The sequence below is a fragment of the Phascolarctos cinereus genome, unplaced genomic scaffold, assembly GCF_003287225.1.
Source record: "Phascolarctos cinereus isolate Bilbo 61053 unplaced genomic scaffold, phaCin_HiC Scaffold_9;HRSCAF=440, whole genome shotgun sequence".
NCBI classification, from domain to species: domain Eukaryota; kingdom Metazoa; phylum Chordata; class Mammalia; order Diprotodontia; family Phascolarctidae; genus Phascolarctos; species Phascolarctos cinereus.
In genome coordinates this window covers 14774270-14799563 of record NW_027556402.1, presented here as the reverse complement: position 1 = coordinate 14799563, position 25294 = coordinate 14774270, and the positions used below count along the sequence as shown (strand labels likewise).

The window sequence follows — 25294 nt, the reverse complement described above, 5'->3', positions numbered from 1 at the left end:
CAGAGTAGGGACTTGAACCTGTAGGTCTTTCTGACTGAATCCAGCTTACTATTACTGGGAAAAAACATTATATTTAGGGTTTTAATTTCAGTAATTTTCAGGTAAGACCACTTTGCAGTTAAACAATTTGCTGACAAGTATTAATCTTGTCTGAGAGGCTGACTCCACAGCTCACAGAAATTAAGAAGCTTTCTATTATCTAGCCAAACCCGAAATTGGACTGTTTTAACTTTATTTTAGTGCCTTGCGGAAGATGAATAGCTTACACTTACTTCACCGAGGTGCCTGGTGGGAGTGGTCTACAAGAGTGCCGAGTTTATGGAATTGTCATTTGATGGATTTAGCATTCTTTCAGCACTAGTATAGTAGAAATAACTTTGAATTCATAGATGACCTGGGTTCACCAGCTTCGGTTCTGTACTTATTACCCACTTATTACCTTGGCATGTCTGGCATCTCTTTGGGCCTCAGTTTACTTCTGTAAAATGAAAGGTTATGGCTACCTCAGGGCTCTTAGCCTGGGGTCCATGAAAATATTTTGAAATTCTTTCCATGCAATTAGTTGCCTTTGTAATCCTAAGGATTTTGTTTTATGCATTTAAAACATGCCTGAATCATCCCCAGACAGACCAAAAAGGATAGGAATCCCCACATTCCCTGATCTCTAAATCTGTGATCCGCTATTGCAGGCACAGGATCCTCATTGACACACTGGAGAAACATGTATGATCAGTACAAGGAACCAGGAAAACAAGAGACAATGGGTTACTGCACATGCCGCAAGCTGTTCTCGGCCTGACTGCTTATCTGAGAGAAACTTGTAAAAAGGCCCACTGCCAAGCCTCCATGTTATTGTGCTTTCTGAAGTTGACTTAGCCTGGTATAAAATTCAGATCCTTTAGAGAAATTGCAATACAGATGCTTGATTTACAGTAGCTATCAGATACAAGTAGTAAAAGTGTCTTTTATATCAGTTTATTTCAAACTGTCGAGCTGAGCTAATTTCAGCCTTGGTTAAAATTAAGAATGAGGGGAGATGATGATTTTTGGCATTTTATGAAACTAGTCATTGACTTCCTAACAGTGGGAGAAATTATTTTAAGAAAAGTTTAAGCAGCATCTAGTTTTCAGTTGTGATTTGTTGTAGCAGTAGTGAATTTGTTTTTATAAACATTATTTCAGTTTGGCATACATCTTGTACGAGGGCATGCACTCGGTCTTGAAGTTAACAAACACAAAAGCAAAAAGTCCCTGTCTCCGAGGAATTTACGTTCTGGTTCTCTGTTAACTGAGCAAATACACACCTTGTGGACCTGTTATAAAGGGAGTGATTATACGTGCTGGGACTGTTGGTAGATGGAGAAATTCTTTCATCTGTCTTCAGTTTTCTCCCTTCTAAATTTAGGGGATCAGTTGAGATGATTTCTAAGTGTTATGTTTTTATGTACTATGATTCTAAGTTTTGTGTTTTGAAGGGCCCATTAAGCAAATGGACCCTCCTAGTTTGACAACAGCATTTGTGTAATTACTAAATTTCTTTTCTAACTTGACATTTCCGTTCCTAAATTTTTTCTTCAGCATTACATTTGGAATAATTGCTACAATGTACGGAGTTGTGAATAAAATGAAAAAATACGCATTAAATTTCAATTAGCTTAAAGCATGAAGATAATATCATGCTAAAAAATGTAGGGGGGAGGGAAGCAGAATTGGAAGGGATCTCAGAAGTCCTCTGGTCCAACCTCTAGTGAATCTCTGGCATCCAGAAAAGTGGCTGTCCCGCTGCTGCTTGGAGAATTCCAGTCATGGGGAATTCAGTGTTTGGCAAACTGCATACATGCTGTTATCACCAGAAAGAGAAGAGTGTCCGCGTGGAGCGCCGGAGGCCCTCTGGAGCGCTCACACATCCAGGTGCCAGGGACCTTCCGGAACCGGGGTTAGAGCCGGCGGTGTAAGCCGTGACACAAAAGTTGCCAGTGTGTGTGTGTGCCATGTAGTGAGTCTGTAAACTGTAAGGTCAGCCCTTCATATGCATCACCTAAGAATTTAGTTGCTCGACCAGTATGTATTGTATTCTGTGCATAGGCACCTTGTGTTCACTGAGATGTACAAATCGCTTCTGTCGTTTTATTGCCTCCCTTACTGAAGTTTCCTTATGTCTGGCTTAGTGACAGACATCATCACAGGGTCGTAAATTTCATGCCAGAAAGGACCCTTTCTCTCATTTTGAAGATCAGGGCGCCGAGGCCCCAGAAGACTAATGACTTGTCCCGTGTTACACGGGTAGCGGGAGGGCGACAGTTTGCACTGGACGCGCCCAGTGGCCTTTCGGTCACACTACACTGCCCAATTTAATACAAAAATGGAACTAGATTGTTGATTGTTTTTAGAATCTGTCATGAAATGAGCGACCAGGAGAGGAGGCAGAGCAGAGGATCACAAGCTTGGTTCCTTGGAGATCTCCTAGACCAGATAGGCTCCTCCAGGTCCTGGGACCAGCACAGGGTCATCTGTGTGGCAGGAAGGACTAGGGTCAGCATTGGAACCCAAAGCCTCCCCAGCCTCGTTGCTGCCTGACTCTAAGAAAATTCTGGTCTCCCTCCTCTTTTCACACACAGTCTCCTCTCTTAGGCTCGCTAAAATAATCCCACAGAAAGGAGAGGAGACGACACCTCCATCTGCTGCTAGTACTGTAGTCACAGGAAAGCAATTAGAATTTGTAATGATGACCCCCGCTAGGCACAGAAGGAATTCGGGAAAGATTACCTAAGGCTCAGCTCAACCTCAGCACTTCTGCTACTTTAACTTTAAAACTCTGTGTGGATCCATAGCCCTAGACTAACAGGTTAGAAATGGATTGCCAGAGGTTGCAGTCACACTTTGGATTTGAAGCCAACATTAATTCTCTGCTTCTCTTACTTGCTCCTCAAAATCCCTTTTGAGCTCTTCCATGGCCTGGGATTGGTTCATATTTTTCTTGGAGGCTTTGGTTGTAGGAACTTTGACTTTGTTGTCTTCTTCTGGTTGTGTGTTTTGATCTTCTTTGTTACCAAAGAAAGATTGCATGGTCTTTTTTTTTTTTTTACACAGTCTGCTCATGATCCCAGCCAGTTACTTGAGTTTTAAACTCTTTGTTAAGGTGGGGATCTGCTTCCAGTGTGGAGAATGTACTGTCCCAAGCTTCAGGGGTTTTGTGCAGCTGTTTTCAGAGATGCTTCTAGCAACCTGTAAGCTTTCAGTTCTTCCAAGACTGTATGATCAAGGGCAAGGTGTTTATTCCTTTGCTGGCCTGTGCTCTGGTCTGTGAGTGACCACAAGCACTGTTTTCTGCCTTGAAACTGTGAGGAGCACCCTCTCTCTTCACTGCCACTACAAGCTCTCAGTCTGTAGGCTGAGAGCTCTGGAAGCAGCCACTGCCCCAGGGCTGCACCAGGACTGCGGCTGGGATAGAGCTTCTCTCTCACCATGGCCACGGACTTTTCCTACTGACCCTCTAAGTTGTCTTTGGTGTTTGTGGGTTGAGAAATCTGGATACCACCACAGCTGTCTGTGATCCAGTCCTCTAAGGTCTGCTCCAGCTTTGCTGAGGCCTGTTCTGTCTGCACACCCACACTGAACTGTGTTTCTCTCCCCACCTGGTGCAATAGACCTTTCTAATCAAGCATCCAGGTTGTCTTGGGCTGGAAATTTGTTTCACTCTGTCTTTTTGTGGGTTCTGCTGTAGAATTTGTTCAGAGCCATTTTTTACAGGTATTTGGAGGAGTTTGGGGGAAAGCTGAAGCAAGACACTGCTTTTTGCCAAAGCCACAGATAAGTGAAGAAGGCCAGCAGATGACGTAGAAAAGTTTAGAAACTCAGAAATGCATAAAATATATGTATGGTATTATATAATATCAACATATTTTGTCTTTTAATACCATAATGATTAGACTTTTCTGGTATGGAGGGCCAAAAAATTGTGTGAGTTTTCCAGATCACAGAGGCATCTGCCGTAACCCCCACAATATGGAAAGGATAACTATTAATCTTAATGATTGTTTACCCAAAGGACCCATTTATTTAAATTGCAGGTATAATTTGCATTTTCTGGGGCCATAGATTTTAGATTCTAACCCCCATCTGATCGAGTTCCTTGTGGACTGATCTTTCTAGGCACCCCTATAGCTCATACCACTCCACTGAAACTGCTCCAAGGTCCCCAGTGACTTTCAGGTTTCATTTTCCGTAACTTCTGTATAGTATAACATCCGAGGCTGTTAACCGCCCCTTCTTAAAACCGTCTTCCCCTTGGCCTCCGACTCCTCTGTCTGTCTTCTCGGATAGCTCTCCTTCCTGGTTCTCTCTCCATTTCAGCCCCATGCGGATAGTATTGTCCAGCAGCCCTAAGGGGTCTGCTCTCAGAGCTCTGCCACTGTCTCTGCTCCAGCTTTGTTGGACCGCTGGCTAGCTCAGATCTTGGTCTCTAGGTTTGGCTTCACACCCAGCCGGTTGTCCTGCTCTTGCAGTTTTGTGTAGGCCGTTCACCTGCTTAGAATACATCAAAATACTCCCAGTCCTTTAAGGTCCATCTCTCCTACCAGGGCCTTTAGGAGACCCCTGACCACTGCAGGGAGAAGAAATCCATCTTGCCCTTTTTTCAACTGCAGGAGTACCTAAGATCAACCTCTCTTTGCACACTTACGAGATATTCTGCCCCAAGTGGTTAGTGTAGTTTGCTTTTGTCTGCAGAAACTTTTCACTTTGCTTTCTGAACCCATCCCTCCTTGGCCCCTGCCTGCCCTGTGCACACGTACCTTGCAGTACACAGCGATCTTCCTCCGTCCTGTTCCCAGTCCCATGCTCTCCTTTTTGTGATCAAAGGGGAGGTATTGGTTGGAAAGCTGTGTGATAGAACTGAGCTTGAAAATCTCTGTCTCTGTGTGTGTGTGTCTGATTAAGGAGATGTTAATAGCATTACCACCAAGCAGAGCATATTTATTAAGCACATACTCATACAATGTTCCAAGCCCTGCACATGTGAAACAGTTTCTGCCTTCAAGAATTTTATGGGGAAGACAGCAAGTACCTGTATGAATATATATTTATACACACACACACACACACACACACACACACACACACACACACAAGATACTTTGGCAAAGGGGGTGAGAAGTGCTAGCCGTGAGGGTGCCTATAGGAAGTGAGCTTTGAAGGAATGTAAGGATGCCAGCAGATGCAGGTGAAGGGGGAGTGCATCCCCTTTATTCAGAAAAGAGATGAGATCTCTGGGAGGAGAAGGAAGTAGGCCAGTCGTCCCCTCAAGCAGTTGGTAGAATTTGTCTGTATATATGAAAAAGGAATGGACATTTTGGGACAGGGTGAGGAAAGCATTATGGGGGAGAAATTTGGGGCTTCTGTTGGTGTAGAGAACTTCTTTGGTGGCATGCTAGTACAGTTTTGTGATTTAAAATTTTCTCTTTGAAGTAAGGCAGTCAGAAAAAGATGTGTGCTTTAGGACTCCTGTGTTTGGCACAGGCCTAAACCAGGAATAACTGCTTGGTAATAGAAGTTACATTCTAAGCTGTTCCACGTATGAGAAATGTGAAGTGCCCCATGAGTGTTATAAGTAAGGTGTCAAACTCTCAAAAGTGCTTCTAAACCTTTTGTCTGAGTGCTTCAGGCCTGAAGCCTTTGAATGCAGACAGAATGTTAGGTCCTTGACCTTTTCTTATTAGCCCCCCCCCCCGAAAAAAGTCATTTACTAGAGCAGACTCTTTGAACTCTGATTTATATACTGTGCTGTGATCCTAGATTCCAGAGGATATACAGTAGGTTATGTGACTCTTTTGGTGAACGATTTTATTTATGGCCTTTAGTCTAAGGTGGCCTGCCAAAGAATTTCCGGTCTGTAGTAGAGAGACTGACCATGGTTGGTTGCCACGGGTCATGTGATGGCCACGTGAAATCCTTTGGCAGGCCATATATTATACAGGCCTGTTCTAGAGTCACATAAATGAGCACCATTGATTTTAAAATTCTAGAAGTAACTAGGATTTAATTCAAGAAATATTTATTGAAGTTCACCATCTAACGCTGTTCTATTATGCTAATAATTCATAGTAATATAGCATGGTTTCATATCAGAAGGAATGTGTGGGTGTTCAGTTTTGTAGATCAGGAAACTGAGATAGAAATTTTTTTATACAGTTGACAGCAAGTCTGGCTTACAGGGTTCTTGACTCTGAATGCATAAATGAGAGTTTATTAAGGGTCATTCAAAGCACTGGATTTATTAGAGGTGCATTTATTAAGAATCATGTTAAGCATTGGAAAAAAAGAAGTCAGTCCTTGCTTTTAAGAAGCTCACAACCTACATAGTAGGTGTTTCCAGCTGCGGGTCAGACAAGCCCCACTGGTTGTGAGCAAGTCACAGGGTAACAGTGCATCTTCTTTAGTGTCACTTCAGTTGTTCAGACCCCATCCAATTCTGATGCTGAACCATGGAAAAAGCCGGGGACTTTGGTGGCAAATACTCTACTTCTGCACCTTCAGGAGTCACAATAGCCACATTTACTGAGGCTTTGGGCCCCTCTCCCTAAACCTTGCTTGCCTGGGTCATGAAGTTCTCGGTTCTTTGCTGTAAATGAGCCTCCCTGTTCTAGGACACGCTAGTCATGCTTGAATTCTCCAGCAGCCACTCCTTTGCATGCCTGTACCTCCAGCTACCATGTGGCCATGCGGGTGACTTGATGATACCCCCTTCTTTACTTGTGCCTGCAGCAGAGTTCTCTTACTATTCCTGAATCAGCTTAGCCTGCCGCTCTCTCTGCCACTTGGTAACAGGGAGTATGAGGTAATCATTAGCTCTGACTACCAGGGATTCCTTGTTATGTTTGGGGTACAGTACTAAAGACCTGCTTGAGCAGGTCGCAACAGCAAAACTGTTTTGCTGTCACTTGGGTGGTAAGAGTTCACCATGTTTTATTTTTGCTAAGGACTCAATGTACTATTATGGCCACACTTTTAGGTTTTAAGGTCATTTTTCCCTCATGTCCCATTTCATTTTATCCTTTCTCCAGTCAAAATAATTGCTGATTAAATAGCATCTAGGAGGAAAATTGTTACACACCTGAAAAGGTTACTTCTCATAAAATACACTAAAGTTTAGAAATACACTAAGATTTAGTTGTGATGTGCGTTAATGGGGATGGAGTAATAGCGGACCATTAACCTTCATTTTGTGTGATCTTCATTGTCTTGGAGATCAATATGCTGTTCTCATCACCACCTCACAGAGAAGACCTTGATGCAGAGAGTTAAAGTGACTTGCCCAGAGTGCCATAAACCAGTAGGTGTCTAAGGTGAGATTGGGGAGTTCTGTGTCCAGATCCTTAGGGCTTTCTGACCTGTGGGTCCCTGGGGCCCATTCACAGGAGCCAAGCTGGAAGGGGACTCAGAGCTCATCTAGGCCAGCCCCTTAGTTTAGATGAGGAAGCCTGAGGCCAAGAGGTTAACCCGGAGCCACGGTTGGAGCATGCCCCCTTCTCTGATGACCAGATCCAGGCCTCTTCACGTGATACTGCACTGTCTCACAGCAGCACCAGCTTGGAAATACATGTATCCTTGTTTGGGATTGAAAGAACTTTCAGTAAGTTCTTGTTGACCTTTCGTAGGAATTTTATCCCTAGTTTTATTGACAAAGTAGAAGAACAACTTGGAATCACTCATGGCGAAACTTATTCCTGCACTTTAGGACTCCTGCCAGTGGCTTGTGTGGCTGGGCCTGCTGCTGGTGGAGTTAGTGGAAGTAGAATTAAAGTGTGTTTGCTCAGATCTCTGATAGATGATTAACAAGATGTCTAAAAATGGCATCCTCGTTCTAGAGATGGGTTATTTTTAAAAGGCTCTGTTTTATGAATCACACTATTTTCCCTTGTTAGAATTTTCACTTGAATTTGTGGCTTTTTTTTTTTTGCCTTAACCCTGCTCATTAGATTTTGAATGATAATTGCTAATTCCTAAATTTATTTTAATGAACTAGGGATATATCATTAGTGAACACTGTCATTTTCAGGACTAATATTGCATTATAACACTATTGGTTGGGTGGATCCTTACTTATTCAACATTATTGAAAGCCAAGTACAGCTAATAAAACATGAACAAGTCTGTTATATGAGTTTAATAGAATGGGAATTATGACTGGTTTCTGAGGTTATACCTCATTTTCATGGACCTATATTGCTAATACTAGAAAAAGCTCCTTTCATTAGAATAGAATTAGTCACACTCAGAACTGACTGATCCCACATACAAAAAAGCATGTTGTGGTCTTGCATAACTTTTTGGTGAAAGTGAAGAAATCTGTTGCCACAGAGACTTTGGAGAGCTCAATCTTTCCGTAAAATGCTGCAATTTTTAAAGAAGATGGGCTGAAAAGTTGAGTGGCTAAACAGATCTGTTTACCAATGAACCATTCCTCCTCAAGAGTCAATAAAGCATACTTTTGTTTTGGTTTTGGCATTGAATTTTAACTGTTTACACAAGTCCACTTTAATTCAACAGCTCAGCTGTAAGAAGAAAAGGGGGTAGCATTTATTCAAAATCAAGACCTCCTGGGGGGAAATTGGCATTATACACAAATTAGATCCTATGCTAGTGTATATATTAATTTCCTAAAGCTAGGAGTTTTTCTATCTAGCAGTTTTCAAAGATCATAGCCATCTTTTTCTTTGCCTGCCTTTGTGCGCTTAAAATGGAAGACCATGTACATCTGCCATCGGCATAGCTTCCTCTAGATCTGAACTAGCCTTTCTACCCCGCCCAGGCCCTGGACAAGTTACTTCTCTAGGTGTTAACCTCCTCTTCTGACGTGACCTCTACCTTTCATCTTCCAATTTCAATTAAGAGTTGTACTACTCAGGAATTTTTTGTTGATGAGTGAGGAACCATAGAATCTGAGTATGTATTTATGCCAACTCTGTCATTAACCAGCAGTGTGACTTTAGGAAAGTTGTTTTGTCCCTGCCCTTCTCTGTTAATTGAAGGGTGAATGGAAAGGCCTGGACGTCTAAGGGTGCAGACAAGTGTCTGTGCCCCCAAGGTCTGAGGGTTGGTAGCAGGTGGGCCCTTTGTGCAGTGGCAGAACAGGTGCGAAAGCCCAGTAATCATCTTATCACAAGGACTGTGGGTGGTGATGCTGAGGCTCATCTGAGGGTACAAGCAAGGCCTCTGCTCTCTTACCCTTGAGAAAAGGGATTGTCCCTGGGAGTCCTACTTAAGCCAGTATTGGAGGAGGGGTATAATGAGGGGAGGGTCCAGGATTGGACCTGGCCTGACCTGGCTGGGCTGGTCTGGCGAGAGCCTCTTGTCTGGCAACCTGCTCCTTCCTACCCACTTCCAGCTGGAGTCTAGACAACAAGTTTAGTTTTGATTTTGGGTGTGTTGAATTCAGTGTGCCAGTGGGACATCCATGTGGAGCTTGGGAACCATCCTTGTGGAATTTAGAATAATCCGAATTAATAGCTGATGATAAAGGAGCTCTGGAGTTTTTATTGGGCTTTTTAGGTTCTTCTGGGAAGTAGGAAGGAAATTTTATCAGCTGACGGCATGACATAATTCTCCTTACCTCAGAGTGACCAGAACAACCAAACTTGGCTCTCCTGAAAGAGAAATACTAATGAAGTTCAGCAGCAAAGTGGGCGCATGCCCTTCAGCGTGCTCCATGAGGCAGAGTCAACTGAAAGAGTTAGCAAGAAGATTATTGGAATGATTGTATGTGTATAGCCTGTATCAGATTGGAGTCAAGGAGGGGAGCTGAGGGAGGGAGGGAGAAAAAATTTATAACTCAAAATCCCATAAAAGTGAATATTGAAAACTAAATTTTTTTAAAAGAAGGTGGGAGGAAAAAAGATTATTGGAAAGCTAGATTTTATAGTCATTGGTTTGAACAGTGAATCTTACCCTAAGTGTATATGGTACCTTGACATGTTATTTAATGCTAGCATGAAGCCATCAGAATGAACAGAGACATTGAAAAATACATAAGATTTTATTGCCAAAAATCATGTATATGTGGCACCTATAAGAATTCTTACGTCTACATTTTAACAGCTTGGAAACAATAGCTTGGCCAGTTAAAAAAATCTTCCAAAGGCTCTGGGTTTTGAACCCATTTGTTTAAAAAAAAAGCAGCAACACCTTTTCATTAGGTGAGCAAGAATTATTGACGTGAAGAAAGATGAATATTTACTAGCTGAATTTCACCAAAAACCTTCTGCCTAATTGGCAGGTAAGTGCACGACCAGTGGTGCATTTCTTCCGTTGAGATCTTGGGATCCTTTCTTTGGGAAGTATCCTTTCAGCTCTCACAGCCTTTAAAAATAAACCTTTTTAGAACCAGGCCTTTGAATTATTGAATCATAAACTGTTAAACCAAGATTTAAAAAAATAACATTCAGTCACATTGCTCTCACAAAAAAAATTACTCCTTTTTTTTCAATTAGAGCAAAAGTTTTAGGTACTATTTACTTAGTTCACCTTCATGTCAGCCTTTTAAAGTTTGTCTTGTATGTTTTCTAATATACGTAATATGTTAGTACAGTTTAGTATATTGCATGAATTGTGAACATACATACATTGTGATCTATTCTCAAAAAAGAGTTTTCCTTATAAGAGGGTGTGTGATCCAAAAATGACAGAGACCACTGCTCTAGAGATCACTTTAGCTTGTGCTATGGTTGTTTCAAAGGTGAATTATTTCCCTAAAAAGTTATTAAAACCATTTAAGCAAACTAGAATCCAATTCAGAGTAATACCTTTGTAGACCATATTTGTTTTTATTTTCAAATGTTTTGCAGTTAAATTTTTTAAAAATATTCCTTTGGAACATGGATTGGAATAGTTGTTTTAATGGTACAGATGTTAGCTAACCCAATAAGCTTGAAAATATGTCATAATTAAAATGTTGTGGCAATACGCGTTCATTTAGGTTGCCTTCATGGCCCATGAAACTGATCCGTTTTATTGGGCTGATGTTCACCAGAACTTTTAAACAGTTCAGGGGACAAGAAGACCTACTTTTCATGTGTCCCTTTAGAAAATGTTGTCCCCCACTCCCATTTAGGGGTGTAAAGCCTTCTTTTGGGGGGGGCAGAAGAGGGGTCTGCTTACAGATGCTTGGATCAGAGGGGCCCCAAGACCCTTTCCTGAAGAAGATCCCAAAGAGGAAAAGGATGAGCTTATTGATTGTTCTACCACCTGACTGACATGCGAAGTGAATATATGTGCATAGTCTAGGTGAAAGTATCTGCTAAATCACCCAGTGACTAGAAAGGTGCTCTCCTTATCATAAATAAGAATGCATATAATTCATTCTGTAATGACCCAGGATTCCGTGTTGTTATACAGTGGTGTGCAGGAATAAAGAACCTAGGAGAAAGTAAGCAACTAACGGTTACATCAGCAGAAGCATGGTTGGGTGAGGTGAAGAGACCTGGGCTTGGGGTCAGGAAACCACGAGTTCAGTGCTGCCTCAGACGCTTCCAGCTGGGGGACCCTGGGCAAGTCACTTAACCTCAGCTTTTCTCAGTTTCCTTATCTGGAGGTGGTAGTAATAGCACCTAACTCCCAGGGTTATTGAGAGGGTTAATTGAGACAATATTTGTCTTGCAAGCTTTGCAAGGCCTAAAAGTCATAGAGAATGTTAACCCTGGTGGTGGTAGAAGAGCCTCATTGTATACATAATCGAACCCTTTGGGAGGTTCAGTTGGGATCAGTTTTTGAGACTAAATGTGACCCTGTGGATTAAGTATAGATTAAAGATTAGAATCATGAGTTCTTTGAGGTTATTTTGGAGGGGGGAAGGGGAATATGATAGGAGGTTTTTAGATAGCTGTTTGTATTAACAAATGAGCTCTTTAGACATGAATGTTTTATTATTTTAGATATTGAATTAACATGAGCTTTTTGGATAGGTATATTAACAATGCTTTTTGAGTATTAACGCTCAGAATGCTTTACCTTCTTTTTAATCTATTCTGTTGCATTGTTGATAGCCCCCTTTTCTCTTCCCTTCTGCTCTCTGTAGCCATTAACTAGTTATTAGTAAGAAAGTTGTACCCACAATAGCTTTGTTCCCCAATACCACAGATAATCAGGATCTGACTGAACTGGCAAAAGGAATGCCCTCTGGGATTTCTAGTCTTCTTACCTCTTTATATTAAGCTGCTTTTTATAAATACGGATTTTTGAAATAGATTTTATCCATTCAGCTAGCCATCCCTGTAAGCTGAATTTCAGTCCGTTATGAGGAGCAAAGGGTAATCGAAGTAGAGCTTCCTACAATGTATTTCCATTGAAGTTTTCTTAAAATGCATTTGTGTTCCTTTTCTCAGCTGGATATGAGTAATAAGGTTAAAGAGGCAGTTTGGCTAGGATTGTGGAAGTGGGCTCACCCTGCCCAGTAGGGGGTACCAGAATTTTGACACAGCTCTTTTCTGTCATAGAGAAGGTTAAGGGAGACCAGATTTGGAGAATGAAAAAAGAAAAAATGTAAATGCTTTTAGAGTAGGATTTCTTCTCTACTTAATATAGAGAACAAAATCAGAGGGTTTTGGTGGGGTTTGGGTTTTTTTTTACATTATGTACTATATATTTGGTTAAAAATTGTTTTTCCTCTCGGATTTATTTTTCTTTAAAGTTCCTATTAGAATTTGTCATGCAGTTCAGGTGATGGCAGCTCTTGTCCAAATGTCCAGGTCAAGCTTCCTCTTTTCTCTCAGAGTTCTGGGGCTAGCTCACTGTCTTCCTTTCCTCCACAATACCTGCCCTCAGATTAAGGGGCCTAGCACTCGTGTTGATCTCCAGGACCCTCTGTCCACCTCCTCAGATCCTGTGATCTCAGCCACCTAGAGGAATGGCCTCACCCTGGGTCTTACTCTCCACCAAAAATGTTCCAGTTTCATGACCAAAAATTCTGACAGTTCTTCACCTGACTTGATTTCTAACCTCCCTCTTTCTCACCTCTGTAAACTTCCAGCCCCAGTACTTCCTCAGGCCATCAGCCCTGCTCTGATTTCACTTTCTTCCCTTTTTAATCACAACCCCATAGTTAGCCATTCAAATCTACTTTGTTTTCTGTTCTTGCATCTCATGCTTTGCCAAAACAGCCTTAAATTACTACCATCATCCATTTCTTTTTAGTAAATGCTCAGTGATTGATAAAACTGTAATTCTCTTATTAATTATTTCCAGAAGAGCATTACTTTTATCATTGTAGGTATCAGATACCAAAATGGATCACGAGCTTCCATTCCTCAGTTAAATCATCTTCTTTAGTTACCAAAGCCAAAGTAACCTGGTTGCCAGTTCTGTGACATTTAACTACTGTGAAACTGATCGGTCTTGTAAAGACCATAACTGCAAGCCTTTGCCACTTTGGTAGGGCCTGCCAAAACTTATACATCTTGTTAACATAGCCATCAGAAATTCTCTAACCCATAATGAGTCGTCAGAGTAGATGTGTTGCTGTAGGCTGTGTGGGATTATGAATATTTGTCAATGACATTTCCCCCTATTTCCAAATCACTTGGTTCCTTGAAAGGGTAGCGGTAGCAACCTTGTCTTACCTAATTGTACCCCCATCCTTAGCACTTAGCCTTAGTGAATTGATATGAATAGGATGTCTAAAACTGTGTTTAACTTGACACTTACTAGCCAAGTGACCCTGGGCAAGTCATTTAACCCCATTGCCTAGTAAAAACAAAACAAAACAAAAAACTGTTTAGAATTTTAACAGAATCTCACTTCAAAACATACTCCAACATTAGGCCGTCTGCCTTGAGTTTTGGAAAAATAGATTCATAAATTGCAAAAGTTTCTGTTTCTGAGATCACAGTGTACAATTGTAAGTTGTGTTCCTATTCTCCTCCACTAGTTTAATTAATGTTAAACTTTCCAGTATAAGGCACTATATATAGCCACTGCATTTGTTTAATATAATTAAGGAAAACTTTACAGAGTGTACCACATCGAGCAGCGCTTTACATATTGAAAGAAGACGTAAGACCCCAGGACAGAAAAATCTTACTTGTGATTCTCCAAAATACATACTCTTTACAGGGCTCCTAGAATCCTCAAAATTGACCAGGTCAGAGAAGGCCCTACCTGAGTTCAGAAAGTGAGAAACAGGGGTCAGCATTTTCAGATTGCAGTGAAATAAAGTAAGTGGCAATGTGCATAAAAGACACCAAGCCACTTGGAAACTAAAAACCAATTTAATAAACAGCGATTAGGTTATGAAGAAATAAAGGGAAAAAACATTTGAATCGATGATGGTAGTGAGACTATTTAGCATTTCTATAGGGCCTACTCTGTGCCGAGTGTTGTGCTGTCAACCCTGGGAGGTAGGTGCTATCATTATGCCCCTTTTACAGATGAGGAAACTGAGGCAAGCAGAGGCTAAGTGATTTGACCCATATAGTCATACAGCTGGTAAATGTTTGAGGCTCGATTTGAATCCAGTCTTCTTGACTCCAGGCCTAGAACTCTATCCACTGCACCACCAAGAATGTCAACAGTAATGTAACAATACTGCAAATTAATTTTACTGAATGCCTATGTTAGAAGAAAATAGATCAATAAATAAATAAAAATAAAGAAGAAAATAGATAAATAAAAAGAGAACAAAGCAAAGTCCAATAAAATCACATTAAAAACAGTTTAATGGAAGCAAGTAGACTAAAAGATGAAAGAGCAGCTGAGATGACAGGTAAAGCCAGATAAAATTGGGAAAGTATTAGCAAATTGAAAAAGAATTCAGAGGTGGAAAATTACTAATGAAAAAGGAGAGAACAAAGTAAAATATCAGCACGTCTCTACATTAACAAATCAGAGAACGGAAGGGAAGGTGGCTGGCCAGCCGCACCCCAGCCACAGAAACTGAACGTTTCACAGAAATAACAAAGTTGGCAGTAGAGAGTAGTCTGAAGAAGCGAATGTCAGAAAGGAGAGAGACAAGTCATCACGTCTCCCCACCAAAAACCACAGACTCCCCGGGCCCAGATCAATACACAGATTGTCTTTACGGAAACCAATGATTTGTAGCTTACGTAGATTATTCCTAACTGTAGACAGATGTAGAATGCACATTATTCCCTTTTATGAGGTAAGTGGTTTTGATTTTAAAACCCAAAAAGGTTCTTGGATATTCACACAGAACTATGGACCCATATATGTAAATTTTCTCTTTAACGGCACAGAATGCTGCCCATCCACTTCTCTGTCTGTGCTTCTCAACAGTTCCTGCAGGGAGATCTGCCCAGCTGCCTCAGGCACAGCGTCCCCACTGTCCAGAAGTTACCTCCCCCTCTCCCTGTGTGACCAGTCCATCTTCTTTTCCCATTATACGTTTCTTTGATGAAATCCTTTAAGGAAATTATAGAGGAATTGCCTTCATGATATGAATGCAGAGTACTAAAGAATTAGCTAAGGGAGCAGATACAATACCACTGCTGATGTTCCTGTATCCCATTTCGAGGTTTGCTTGCATCCTGTGAGGCCTAAGAATCACAAGCGTGCTCTCCCCCATTTTAAAGAGGAGCAGATTGCACGCAGGTCAGCAAGCTGATGAGTGGATCGCCCGAGCTCTCAATAGCACTCATCAGAGCCCTCCCGCCAGCCCCTGCTGCCTCTGTGAGACATGCAGTACATTTCAAAAAGATTAGTCATCATGAGTGATAATGAAGAGTCTATTATACTACATGCAGAGCACCGTTTCAGCGTTCAAAAAACTGTCCGTGTGACATTGTAATCACACCACCAGACCTCATAATTATATCAGTAGGTAAAGGGTAAACGCCTTTCATAAAATTGAGCATTCGTTTATAATTATAAAAAGAGCCAGAATGTAGATTCCTACATTGTAGAGGAATTTTCCTCCTACTCGAGTACTGGGATCTCATTGATCAGTGGGTTCCCTCTCAGTTATGCAGATAGCAGACCACCCATGCTTGCTCATTCTCTCCGTCCTCCCACCCACTGTCTGTGCTCGAGGCCTGCAGTCCTTGGTGACATTTCAGGGCTGTTGGTGAAGCCCTCGGGGCCATCTGGCTGCCATCCCTGCCCATGCCTAGCCTGTTCTCTTTTTCTGACACATAACGCCTTAAAAACATACCTTTGCACACTGGCCATGCTCCTTTCTGTTGTCCCCTGGGGGATGCCTACGCCCTTCTTTAGTTCTTTAGAAGCAATGGTGTTTCAGGTCTCATTGCCCAAGGGCAACACCAGTAAAATGTTTGTATTGATAAGATGGCTGTTTGCTGTTATGGGAGGGTTGAGGGTCAGCTTTGAAATTCCCAAAAGTAATCCCACCCATTCTTTTCCTTTTAAATCTGGGCCTGGTCCCTTCTTTGTCAGCATCACCTGTCCCATACATACATACATACATACATACGGCTGGCTGAGCTTTTTTGATTTATTCAGATGCATGTTAACATCTGGGCAATACACATTCTTCATCCATTTGGTCTTTCCCGTGTCTGTGGACCAAAAGACTTTTGGGGGATTACAGCTCTCGAGAGAAGATACTTTGCACTATCTCTAAGCAAAAGTAAAAACAGACAAAATGGAGAAACATCAAAACTTCCTGCCAAAAACTGGAACCAAACAAGTATGTCTGCTTTAGCCACTTCTATTTAACATATGAGTAACAGTGATTGAATGGTAGGTAGAATGCCAAAGGAGTCCAAGACCCTGGCAAGAGGATTCCTTGGATACCTGCCCTATGTGTCGCTTCACTTTTCTGAAATAGCCTCATGCCTGTAGTATCCACACCCCCAGATTGTTGTGATGGCCTTCAAATGAGGCCAAGCATTGTGCAAATACCAGTTAAAATTATAGTATCAGGAATGGTAGCAATTACAGTAAACAGTAAAAGGTTTTGGGATCAGCTTCAGAAATAAAAGTTTATTTGCAAATTATTTACATCTAAAAAATTCAGCTGCCTTCACCAAAAACATCAAGACAACAAATGAGTTCAGGAGGGCTGCAATAAATTATTAATCCACAAAGATATTTATGTTCTTACATGAAAAATGGTTTTTTATTTGTTTTTAAATATAGAAACAATCAGCTACTTGGGAATTGAATTTCCTAGGTACACATCCTTTCATTGGGACAACTTTTGGGGGAGGGTAATGTCTTTTGATTCGTGCGTAAATTGGATTTAAGTGAGACAGAGTTGTATGAAGTCATCGGCCTCACTCTTCTCCAGAGTCATCAAAACTATAAAATTACAGTTATCCCTTCCACACTGCAGATGTTAGGAACGTGGTGCCCCTGAGATCTGGAAAATCTGCACAAAATTTTTGCCCCCTTCATATCAGAGAAGAAATCTGAATTTTTTCTTTTGTGATGATTATAGTACCGTATTGTAAAATTTGGGTTGATATTCTACAAATACTGTACATGCTTTATGCATTTCTGGGTTTCTGAACTTATTCTGTCTCGTCTGTGGCTTCCACAGAACTCCCAGAATGTTTCCATTTAATTTCTTAAGCCAACCCTCGATATAGCAAACCTGTTGTGGGGAAAGTCACAATGTGGAAAGGATAACTGTATAATGATTTAAATAAAGGGAGGCCTAAAAAATTGGAGCGATTCAATAATTGGATGTTCGTGGATCGATTGGTTCAACAGAGTAAAGGTGATAGTATTCAAGAGGCATCTGGAGGTCATCTGGAGTGATTGCCTCTTTCCTTTGGATTTTCTGTAATAGCAGCAAACGGCATTTGGTGAGCACCCATCTCCCTGTTGTGTGCCACACTTGATTTACAGTAAGCAGGCAAAGGTGTCTCTGTTGAGGAATCGCCTGTGTTTTTGACATGTGTGTGTAAGAGACCTTGAGAGTGACCCTTTCAGTAAGCAACCTTCTGCTCCACCCAGTGAAGTAATAACTGACACACCAGCACAGCCGGACCTGGTGTTCTGACGCTCGTCCACCAGAGATGCCTCAGGAGTCTGGTTCACCTTCCTCGCTCGGACAGACGAGGACGGGAGGTGTGTTGATTCCTCACCCACGCAGGCAGAGCCAAGCCCCTGTTTCCAAAGCCAGCTCTCTCTTCACTCTGCTGCTCTTCATCCGGGAGCCCTCAAGCTGCAAGCACACATCCTTCTCCTAAAGTCATCAGTGGCTGATGAGCGTACACGTGAACTCACAGGCTTCAGCATTAAACCCATCTCCTACCAGGCAGAGCAAGAAAAACGTTAGTGCAACAGCATAGAAATGCTGGGTATCCAACCAGACACGTAGAAAAACTGTAATTTGATAGAACACAGCTAGAGAAATTTTCATGATTTCCCAGATAAATGTTCTTGGGAAAATTGGCTAGCAGCATGATAGGAAAGTGGTTTTATTAGGCCCAAAACCACACTATATATAATGATAGCTAACATTTATATAGCACCTACTGTGTGCCAGACACTGTGCTAAGGACTTTACAATTATCTCATGATCTTCACAACCACCTTTGTATGTGCTATTATGGTACCCACTTTACAGAGAGGAAGCTGAGGCAAACAGGGTTAAGTGATCTGTCATACAGATAGTGAGAGTCTAAGGCTGGATTTGAACTCCTCCTCCTGATTCCATGTCCAACACTATCCACTGGGCCAGCCACCTTAAGGGAGGGAATATTAAAGGGAATTCCAACTCACTAGTATAAAAACTGCCATGAAAATCCGAAAGAATTGTGATGAAGAGGTCGAGTTTTCTGATAAGCAAAGAGAGTAAGTTCTGGACAAGGTGGGTGTCTCATGAAAACAGGCTTCAGTACATTGTTAAAGAAAATCACTAAGCAGAAAAATACGCTATGATACAAAATCTTGACATTAGATCAACTGTGTAAAAGATATAATAGCACCACCTGTTCTCTACTGATCATTTTTAAATGTTCAGACTCATCATCACATGCAGATTAAAACAGTTTTGAGGCAGCATTCTCACATGCATAGAATTGCTATATTAATAATAGAAGCCGCCGAATTCTAGTGAGGGTGTGGAACATTAGCACCTCGCGGGCTCGGGTGGCTGGTTTTCTGTTTGGTCCCTGGCGCGCTGCACAGGAAGAGTCCTCAAGTGTTGATTCAACTGAGTTTGTTTTAATTGTAGAGAAACTTGTCCATTGCTAACAAGTGCAAACTAGTACAGTGTCTTTGAAGGATGGACTCATAGGGTATACAACAAATATTAGGAAAAATAAACACGTCCTTTGGCGCCCAAATGCTCATCAGCACTCCGGGCCTGGAGTTGGGAGGGCCTCAGACTGAACCAGTCACAGAATCGCTGTCTGCCTCAGTTTCTCCATCTGTGAAATGGATAATGACAGCACCTACCTCCCAAGGTGGTTGTGAGGATCAAATGTAATGTTTATAAAGTGCTTTGCAAACTTAAAATTGATATAAAATGTTAGCTGTTGTCATCATGTTGTTCTCCATATTAGCCTAATTCATTCAGTTGATCCAAGTGCAACTACTTTTCTCTGAATTATTTATTCATAATTTATTACCACACAGTACTAATCCATCGTATCCATGTACTACACCGTTGCTGAGCCGTTCTCCAAATGATGGAGTGCCCAGGTTCTTTCCAGTTCTTTGCTGCAACAGTGTTGCTATAAAGGTCTTATCCCTCCACGTGGGCCTTTTTAAAAACTTCTGTGAGGGATTATCGTTGTCCGTTTGTGACACACTCTTTGTGATGCCATGTGGGATTTTCTTGGCATTGGGACTGCAGTAGTTGGCCCTTTCCTTCTCCAGCAGATTAAGGCAAAAGTAAGTGAAGTGACTTGCGGGGTCACACATGTCTGAAACCAGATTTGAACTCAGGTCTTCTGATTCCAGGCCAAGCTACCTAGCCGCTTTGAGGTATATGGGGATGGCCTTCCTTAGTCAGAGGCTGTGTATGGCTTAGTATATTTCCAAATTATTTTCCAGATTGGTTGCAAAATTCAGCCATTCAGTCCTGCCATTTTCGTCTTCTGTGTTTGTCAGTTCAGTGCACATGAAGTGAAACCTGAGGCTTGTGTGCATGTTCCTCCTATAAGTGATTTTTAAGCTTTTTTTTTGCCTTTTGTCATTGCAAAAAACTAGAACTGTTCTGAATTCCTAATTGTATAGGAATGGCTGAGTAAACTATGGGTAGTACGTTAACATAATGAGCTATTGCGATGCGAATAATACCCACATAGCAGGAATACAAAGAAATATGGAAAGACCTTTTTGAAATAAAGCAAAGAAGGGGGCAACTAGGTGGCGCAATGGGTAGAGGAGTCAGGAGGACCTGCATTCAAATTTGGCCTCAGACCAAACACTTGACACTTACTAGCTGTGTGACCCTGGGCAAGTCACTTAACCCCAATTGCCTTTAAAAAAAAAAAAGAAAGAAAGAAAGAATGCAAAGAAAAAGTAGAACAAAGCATACGCTAATTACAACCATTGAACAGGAATGAACAAAGAAGATTCTGGGAAACTAAAAGTGAATTAAATTTTGTATTATTCATTTAAAACTAATGCTTAAATATAGTTACAAAGTAAATTTAGTTGCTTGTATTAGAATTTAAAATACTTATAATTGGTTTTAAAATATGATAGTTTACTTCCAGCAAGGGGGCTTACAATCTAATGAGAGAAGGTTTGAACACAGGCAGACCGTAATAAGAACTGTAAGAAAAGGGCACAATTCTAGGAGAGTTCCCAGGTGGGAGGTTTGGCTAAGAAGAATCAGGGAAAGATAAAGAAGGTGGAGATATTTGTGCTGGATCTTAAAGAAAAAATGGGATTCCAGCAGGAGGATGTGAGAAGAGAGGGAAAGGGAGGGGGTGGGTGGGAACCAGAGACTGGAGGGGCTTGAATACCAGGCTGAGGAAGCCACTGAAGGCTTTTGAGCAATTGAAAACCATGCTCCAGTTTTTACCTTAAAAAGATCAGCTTGGCAGTGGCCAAAAAAAAAAAAATGAGAATAGCCACAACAAGACAGAAGGCAATTGGCCCAAATACTTATTAGCGTACCACCTCTCTATATGGAGCGGGTGCGGTAATATCCTGTTAACATTAACATGCCGCAATCTGTTAAGTCACAAATGTAGCAACAGCCTGGGGTGATATGTGACACAGACCCCTTGGACCAGGGTATCGGTGTTAGGAGGAAGTTCCCAAAGTGTTGTCCTGAAGGAATGTTTCTGATGGTGACAAAAGATAACACAGAGCATGTTAGCAAAATAATGACGGGACCAATTAGAGCAGAAGTTATGTGAAGGGACAGGAGAGGTAGGTTAGAGCCAGAGAGCAGAGGGGCTTGGATACCAGCCTGAGGAGGCCACTTTGGAGCAGGTGGGCAAGATGATCATGTCCCCATTTGAGTGTGTTTATAGACATGTCATCTGAAGAATGCCCAAAGCTGTCTTGATATTACAAATGACAGATCAAGATTCAAAAAGACAATAGTGATGACTAAAAGTTTAGCAGTTGGTTCAATAAAACTTAGCCTTGTCACAAAAGGCTGGGAGATGGGACTGCACGTCATGTTCATGTTGGCAGCTGACTGACACCCCCATGGGGGTCACCGACTGTCTCGTGACTGCCAGAGTGCTTACTGTCTAAGAGAGATGATGGTCACATTGAATTGGGTGTTGAGCAGACCATTCGTGGAGGAGTGGATTAGTTCTATTGCCGTGTTTTAGATGTAATGTTGATAAATGATCATGTCTGGAAGGGAGCAGCTCAGATGAAGAAAGGACTGGAAACCACGTCATGTGAGGATTGACCGAAGGACCTTGGAATGTGTAGTCATAAGAATAGAACTTATGGTGGGATTTTTTGGTATTTGGAGCCGTGTCGTATGGAAGGGGGAGATGACATGTATGTGTGACACAAGAAAAAGGCACTAGAACCTGTAGACGAATTACAGGGAGACCAACTTCAGTTCATTGTTGAGGTTCTTTTTTTCCTAATGACCTGGAGCAGGCTGAAAATGGAATAGGATTCCTCCTGAAATAGTGACGCCTGTCCCTCCAGAGCGTTCCAGGAAGAAACTGGATGACCACTTGTTAGAGATCACGGAGAGGGGATTCATTTGTCCCAAGGTCCCTTTTCAACTTTAGGATGCTGGGGCAAATTTTGGAAACTGATTTGGATGTAAGGACATGCTGCCTAGGAGAATGGTGTGAAAGCACATAAATTGAGTAGTCAAGAGGCAGACTAGATTGAGAGTTTAGTTCTGGATGAGGAAAAAACAATAGGACCTCGTCTGTATTATAGGTTCTTATTATTTAAGATACTACCTTTTTTATTGGTAGTAACTGTGCAGTGAAAGAGACAAGCAAACTCTGGAATTTCTGGCCTAAAACGAACAGTTGGCTACAATCTGGCCTACAAGAAGATTTGATAAAGGCTCAACGACTTAGTGGTGGCGTCTTAGCTTTACGTGTTGAAGGTGAGAGAAGAGGGCCTGAGTCCCAAAGAGTTGGATCCTCAGGCATATACATATATACATATGTCATAGGGATGTGTGTATATCGTTCCCCATTGCCTTACATGGGAAACTCTTCTTTCATTTGTGAAAGACAAAATTTTAAGAGTCTGAAATAACATTCAGTTTTATGAGAATACAGTTTGATTTTGATCGTAAAACAAACTTTTTACTATTCTGAACCTACTGGCTTTAACCAGAATAACCATCATAACCCCAGCTAGTATCATTTCATACTTCTCCGTTAGAGGCTTTTGGAAGTAAAGGCTATACACCGAAGTATGAGTCGTATGGTGGTGTCTTTTCTCCATATCTACCTGCCAGATCTTTTACAATATGGATCAACCTAATAGAACAAACTTTTAAAATAATCATTTTCTTTTTTTCTCTCCAGTGGGACCATATGGAATATTTGCTGGTAGAGATGCCTCCAGAGGACTAGCAACATTCTGCCTAGATAAAGAGGCGCTCAAAGACGAATACGATGATCTCTCAGACTTGAACGCTGTGCAGATGGAAAGTGTTAGAGAGTGGGAAATGCAATTTAAAGGTACTGGTGGTGGGTGGGCATGAGAATGTACTTTACTCTTCATAATTCTCCATCATTAGGAAATAGATTTTAGTTTTCATTTACTTTCTTTTAAAGCCCAAAGATGGTATGCTTTTCACTATGATTCTACTTTTGTGATATTAATATATTTTAATATTTGTAAGGTACAAATACTTCTGCCACTTAATGGTATTCAAGAGTGTTAAAATCTGATTTCTCAATGGTCGTGTGTCACACATAGAATATAGAAGCTCTAGTTACATACTCCCTTGTCTAAAATCCCAAAGATTGCTTTGTTATTCAAATTGTTGTTTACTAATATTGACATATAATTTAATTATAATTAAACTCCAATTTTTAAAAAACTTCATTGTGCCCTCTAACATATATTGGAAAGGCACTACTTTCTGAACAGCCTCTTGGGTAGGTTTTCCTAACCCGTTTAGACTCCTAGCTTCCTGTATGCTTGCATCCAGCCATTACGCTATTATGTATGTGTAGAGCAAAACCTATTAATAATTCGGAATGCCTTAACAGTGAGAAGAAATGTGACATGGCTCAGATGTGTGTGCTCACACACATGAGAGAGAGGAAAAAACAGTGTGTTCTCCAGCGGTGAAGACCTTCATGGGGTCACCCAAATCTCTGTTTTTTTCACACAATTTAAATAGTTCTTCTGGATCAGTAGCATTAAAGAATTTTGAGATGGTGTTTCTCCTTGGCAAAGTAGAGAGCGGCCTGCTAAAAGGAGCTTCCCACACCTTATCAGCGTTCCCATTTTGTTTGGAGTAGCAAGCTGTTCATTTAAATAATTGGCAACCTCAGTGAATGATAAGGAAGTAACTTACTCTGTTGGAGGAGATACATGACTTCCCCCTTCTGTAGTGACACTGAAAACAGAAACTGATGGCTGCGATTGATAATGGTCTTTTCCTGTCTCTTCCAGAAAAATATGATTATGTTGGCAGGCTCCTCAAACCAGGGGAGGAGCCATCAGAATACACAGATGAAGAAGATACCAAGGATCACAACAAACAGGACTGAACTTGGTCAACAGCCAAAGTCAGGGGCCTTCAGAACTGCAACCTCTTTTAATTCCCTTTCACAGAATGTCCTGCGTCTTTGGGTTTGAGTCATCTGCTGCGAGAAAAAAAGAAACCATTCAACAGATTTGGTACAAGAACATGCGTAGCCATGCTCCGGAGCTTCAACTGCTGGACACCGTCTGAGCTGCCAGATGGTCGTTGGGGTCATCTGCGGCGGCCAGCGCAGCTGTGGCGCCGAAGAGGAGGGGGCGGGGATTCTGGAAGGTGTGAGGAAGCCACCCAGCTGGTCCTGCTTGGTGATCACAGACACCCAGCAGCACGGGCTGCTCTGGAAGCGTACCGGCTTTCTCGGGAAAACAGCATGGACGTGTTTTTTATGTGCTGTATTTTTGTTTCAGCCTTGAGGGAAAACTTGTATACATCCATCCGTTTGAGTAGTTGGCCTACTGAAACATTAAAATGTGAATTTCCAAGCTTTTGTCATAGAGGTGTTACTAGCTCTGGCAAAAAATAAATAAATAAACAAATAAATGAAAACAGTACTTCAGTCCTAAGAAACCTTGGCAGATTAGAAGGGGGATATCAGGTTGTCCTTTTCCCAGGTGGATTTATATCAGAACTAATTTCCCAGCATCAAGAGCCCCGAAGCCAGTCTCTTTACCCCTTTCTTCAAATCAGATCAACATGAATTGTGCCTTATTTCATTTAGGTAGACTCGGATTGTTTGAAGGAGAGCCCTATTTGTGATGTCAGAAGTCACTACAAGCAGCATTGAGACTGAAGCTGAGAAGGTTGCGTTGACTGGAAACCTTGATGTCATTCTGTGTGCGTAGAATGTAAAAGGGATATTCAGTGTTACTGCCATATCTGTTAATGTACATGAACTTAATTAGCATTGCAATGGCCAAATACACCCTCCATGATCTCTTTTTAAAAACAAATGAAAAGGCACCTCCCTGTCCCCCAAGCAGCTGCCTAACCATGGGAGCCCAGCCTTTGCGTCTCCTGATGCAAGGTGCGAGTGTGCAGGGGGATCGTGTGGCTGGGTGTCTGCAGGTGTGTCTGTCTTAGTGGGAGTGCATGTGTGTGTGTGTGCGCGTGCGTGAGAGAGGGCCTCAGAAGGGGCTGCTTCTGCCGATGTTGTAAATACAAATGCCATTTTAATAAAGCATGTACAATAAACCAAAATAA

General features: G+C 41.6%; 1 protein-coding gene across 1 annotated transcript in view; it reads left to right on the top strand.

The window, feature by feature from the left end:
- Positions 1-25294, top strand: part of PGRMC2 (progesterone receptor membrane component 2) — a 27474-nt gene extending 2180 nt beyond the window's left edge. Inside the window, exons 2-3 of the mRNA XM_020988553.2 lie at positions 22902-23057; positions 24004-25294. Coding sequence (XP_020844212.1) covers positions 22902-23057; positions 24004-24101 — 254 coding nt within the window. The 3' untranslated portion in view covers positions 24102-25294. The remainder of the gene's footprint in view (positions 1-22901; positions 23058-24003) is intronic.